We start from the raw sequence: 4,146 nt of genomic DNA on the forward strand, positions 1-4,146 counted from the left end.
TGCCCCTCCCTGCTGCATCTTACCCAGAATTCCTTCTGCTCCACCCCAGACTAGTCTGTTTGCCCTGCCCCCCCATCCCCTTGGGAGGGAGATGAGCTGTGCCCCCGCCCCCAAAGCAGTGCATAGAAATAGCAGTGAGGTAACTAGCCATGTTTATACAGACACCCCCCCAGCCCCAATCCTCGTGCAGGATCGGGCTACAGAATGCAGCGTGCCCCCCCCCCCCCCCGGACGCCGGGGTCCCATCTCCCAATAAAGCTTTGTTTTGCGTAGAAAAGACCAACCTTTCGGAAGGGGCCTCACCCTTTGGGGGACCCTCCCCCCTCTTTGCGGAGGGGGGGGCAGCACCTCCATCACCCATGGTACCTTAATGGGAGTCTCACATTTCTCCTTTCCCCAACTGAAATGGGGCCTGGCTTTGTGCCCCCACCCCCGTACAATGGTGGGGGGCAAAGTGCCCACGGGGGGGCACTTGGACTGAGACCCCACAAACTCTCCAGCCACAGGCTGTCTGTCATGGGGCCCCTACCCTGCCACCCCACATCTTTGAGGGGAGCTGCTACCCCCTGACCCCATAATGCAGGGTGACCACTGCCCAACCCCTACAGACCAGGGGGGAACCACCCCCTTTCTCTGTCCCCCAAAATATCACCTGGGCTCCCCATCCTCTGCCTCCCCTATTTATAGATATGTACAAACACTGATGGACTATACCGCCCCTCCCCCCATCTTGCACAGCTGGGTGAGTGTTGGGGGGGCCAAGATTGTGGGGGGCCCCCATCACAGGATGCAGCAGGGGCAGCCATTGGACTCTTTAGTTGTGGGGTGCACAGTAGGAGCAGGGGGGGTCTCAAGCTCCTGGAACCTCCTGCAAGAGAGAAGGGGGGAGACACTTAGGAACGGAGCCCAAACTGGGGGCAGTGCCCCTTCTGGGGTACTGGGAGGGGAACTGCTGTTTTGGGGTATCCCTGAGGGAGTCAAACCCCATGTTACCACAATAGGGGACATGCCCCATTGCGGGGGGGGGCTGATGGTTCCCCAGGGAATTCACTGAGAGTTAAGGGGGGGCATCAGGGGGGACTGAACCCCCGTTTGGAGGGATCTCACAGGAAGTTTGGTAGGAATCTACCCCCATGGGGGGGGGGGGACACAACCCGGGGGGGGAAATATCACCCCACAGTGTGGGTCTCCCTGGCGAGACATCCTGCAGCGCACTCTCCCCTATTTTATGGGGTGCCTTGGTCAGAGCCGCCCCCCATACCTGATGGCTCGGACGACCTCATGGAAGGACTCGTCTACGTTGAGGCGGATCTTGGCCGAGGCTTCCATGTAGGGGATGTGATTCTCCTGGGCGAAGGCCAGCGCCTCCTCCTTGGGCACCTGGAGGGGGAGGATTACAAGCAGGTCCTCAATCCATTCGGCTGGTGGGAGCGGGGGACAAGCTGGGCACCTCTCAAAGCCCCAGGGCAGTCGGGGGACCCAGGCATCCGGGCTTCAGAAAGCCCATGCCATGAGAGACAGCAGCACTTCCTGTCTGGGCACCCTCCAAGATGGCCACCGACAGAGCGTAAGTGGCCCATGGGGCGGCACTTCCTGTCTGGGCACCGTCCAAGATGGCCGCCGACAGAGCGCGAGTGGCCCATGGGGCGGCACTTCCTGTCTGGGCACCGTCCAAGATGGCCACCGACAGAGCGCGAGTGGCCCACGGGGCGGCACTTCCTGACTGGGCACCGTCCAAGATGGCCGCTGACAGAGCGCGAGTGGCCCACGGGGCGGCACTTCCTGTCTGGGCACCATCCAAGATGGCCGCCGACAGAGAGCGAGTTGCCCATGGGGTGGCACTTCCTGTCTGGGCACCGTCCAAGATGGCCGCCGACAGAGCGCGAGTGGCCCATGGGGCGGCACTTCCTGTCTGGGCACCGTCCAAGATGGCCACCGACAGAGCGCGAGTGGCCCACGGGGCGGCACTTCCTGACTGGGCACCGTCCAAGATGGCCGCTGACAGAGCGCGAGTGGCCCACGGGGCGGCACTTCCTGTCTGGGCACCATCCAAGATGGCCACCGACAGAGCGCGAGTTGCCCATGGGGCGACACTTCCTGTCTGGGCACCGTCCAAGATGGCCACCATGGCTCGAGCCCAGTGGCCCCATCAGGACACCCCAGCGTGGGCGGAGCCCAGAGACCCCTCTGGCCCCGCCCCCTCTCACCTGGCGCTGCAGGTCCAGGTCGGCCTTGTTGCCCACGAGGATCATGGGAAAGTCGTCCCGGTCTTTGACCCGCAGGATCTGGGTGTGGAACTTGCTGATCTCGGTGAAGCTGCAGGGGGACGAGATGGAAAGCGGATGGGGGGGGGGCTGTTGGAGGGGGGGTCCTCGCCGGTGGGGGGGGGCCAGGAGGCTGTGGTTGGGCAGCAGGGATCTGAGGGTGGGGGGCTGCCGTGGCCAGGCCGCCGGGGGGAGAGGTGGGGGGATCATGGGCAGGGTACAGGGTGGCTGCCGTAGTGGGGAGGGGTCTCAGTGTCGGGGGGCCTTACCTGCCGCGGTCATTGATGGCGTAGATGAGAAGGAAGCCCTCCCCCGTGCGCATGTACTGCTCCCGCATGGCCCCAAACTCCTCCTGCCCGGCCGTGTCCAGGACTGTGGGGCAGAGACGGGGGGTAGGGGAGGGTTAACTTTCCCACACCCTGAGGGCCAGGGCTCCTAGCCCTCCCGTCCCCTAGCTGGGGAGAGAACCCAGGAGTCCTGGCTCCCAGCCCCCCTGCTCTCACCACTGGATCCCACTCGCCTCCCAGAGCCAGGGAGAGAACCCAGGAGTCCTGGCTCCCAGCTCCTCCCCCCTGTTGCCCACCCATAGAACTTCCTCCCACCTCTGCAGCCTCCCCCATAGCAGGGGCAGGTGGGTCCCTGGGCGAGGCCCCTCTGCTCTGGCTGGGGCAGGGCTCCCCCGAAGTGGGGTGCAAGCCAGCCCCCCTCCCCCCCCCCCCCCCGCGACACACTCACTGTCCAGCCGGGTCGCAGTCCCATCGATGGTGCAAATCTTCGTGTAGGAGTCCTCGATTGTGGGGTCATAGTCTGAGACAAAGTATGACTGGGGGAGGGGGAAGGGGGGGGTTACAGCCCCTATTAGAACCCAGGCGTCCGGGATCTTCCCCCCCCCCCCCCCCCCCGCTATGACCACTGGACCCCACTGAGCTCTGAGGAGAGAACCCAGGAGTCCTGGCTCCCAGCCCCCCCTGCTCTAACCACTACACCCCACACCCCTCCCAGAGCCAGGGACAGAACCCAGGAGTCCGGGCTCCCAGCCCCCGTTCAGTTCTTGAGAAGAGAAGATTTGGTGGAACGTGGAACAAGCGGCTGCTCCTGCCCCCCCCCTCACCCCCCCAGCGCAGCCCCCGGGCCCCCCCGCCGCCCCCATCCCCCCAGGCCTGTCCCGGGCAGCGGGAGGGGTGGGGCGGCTCCCTCGCTCCAGGCCCCAAATTCCTGCTGCGCTCCCCGGGCGGCGGGAGAGGAAATAGGGAAATAGGAATTTCCTCTCCCGCCCCCGGCTCCCTGCCCCCCCCCAGACGCGCTCCCCCCTTGCAGGCCGGGCACCCCCACCTCTAGGCCACAACGTCCCCCCACTCAGCCCCCCCCTCCTGCCCCCCATGTCTGCCCCCTTGAGCCAGGACCCCCCACAGCCTGAACTTTTCCAGGGAGGAAACTTTGCTGCCCCGGAAAGGGGGGGGATCCCGGCGGGGGGGACCCCCCCATGCCGCCCCGGGGCCCCCCTTACCTGAATGAACTGGATGGTCAGGGCGCTCTTCCCCACGCCGCCCCCTCCCACCACCACTAGCTTGTATTTCTCCTGGGGCGCCCCCGGCTCTTTGGGGGCCATGGCTGGGGGGGCTGCGCCCGCTGGGGGGAGTTTTCAACTCTTGGGGGGACCCCCCATCCCGCCCCCTCCGCGTCCGGCCCGGCCCGGCGATGCGCTGGAGTCCCCAGAATATGGCTGGCTATTCCCCCCGCCCCTCGCCCGGTCCGGCTACCCCCCCTCCAGACCTGGGCGGGGTCCTGCTTTATGCTAATCTATGCTAATGAGGCGCTCGCATAGTCATGAGGCGCCGGGCGATTCACAAAAATCCACTTCCCTATATGGCGCGCGGGCGAG

At 65.5% G+C, this 4,146-nt stretch overlaps 1 protein-coding gene across 1 annotated transcript; it reads right to left on the bottom strand.

The window, feature by feature from the left end:
• Nucleotides 1–780: 780 nt before the first annotated feature.
• Nucleotides 781–3,873, bottom strand: RRAS (RAS related). The gene is made up of 6 exons (XM_065423132.1): nt 3,772–3,873; nt 3,000–3,087; nt 2,534–2,636; nt 2,208–2,316; nt 1,262–1,380; nt 781–868 (listed from the first exon to the last, which is right to left on the bottom strand). Exons 1-6 carry the CDS (start codon nt 3,871–3,873, stop codon nt 781–783), a joined length of 609 nt encoding a protein of 202 aa, XP_065279204.1.
• Nucleotides 3,874–4,146: the final 273 nt, after the last annotated feature.

Source organism: Emys orbicularis (genome assembly GCF_028017835.1).
Source record: "Emys orbicularis isolate rEmyOrb1 chromosome 21 unlocalized genomic scaffold, rEmyOrb1.hap1 SUPER_21_unloc_6, whole genome shotgun sequence".
In the NCBI taxonomy this organism is placed as follows: domain Eukaryota; kingdom Metazoa; phylum Chordata; order Testudines; family Emydidae; genus Emys; species Emys orbicularis.

Bases quoted from the DNA above. Each gene is read 5' to 3' on its own strand.
- RRAS (XM_065423132.1), bottom strand. From the start codon at position 3,873: ATGGCCCCCAAAGAGCCGGGGGCGCCCCAGGAGAAATACAAGCTAGTG. The intron at 2,317-2,533 runs GTAAGGCCCCCC...GTCCCCCTGCAG, and splicing joins GCCATCAATGACCGCGGCAG to CTTCACCGAGATCAGCAAGT. The intron at 869-1,261 runs GTATGGGGGGCG...TCTCTCTTGCAG, and splicing joins GAGGTCGTCCGAGCCATCAG to GAGGTTCCAGGAGCTTGAGA.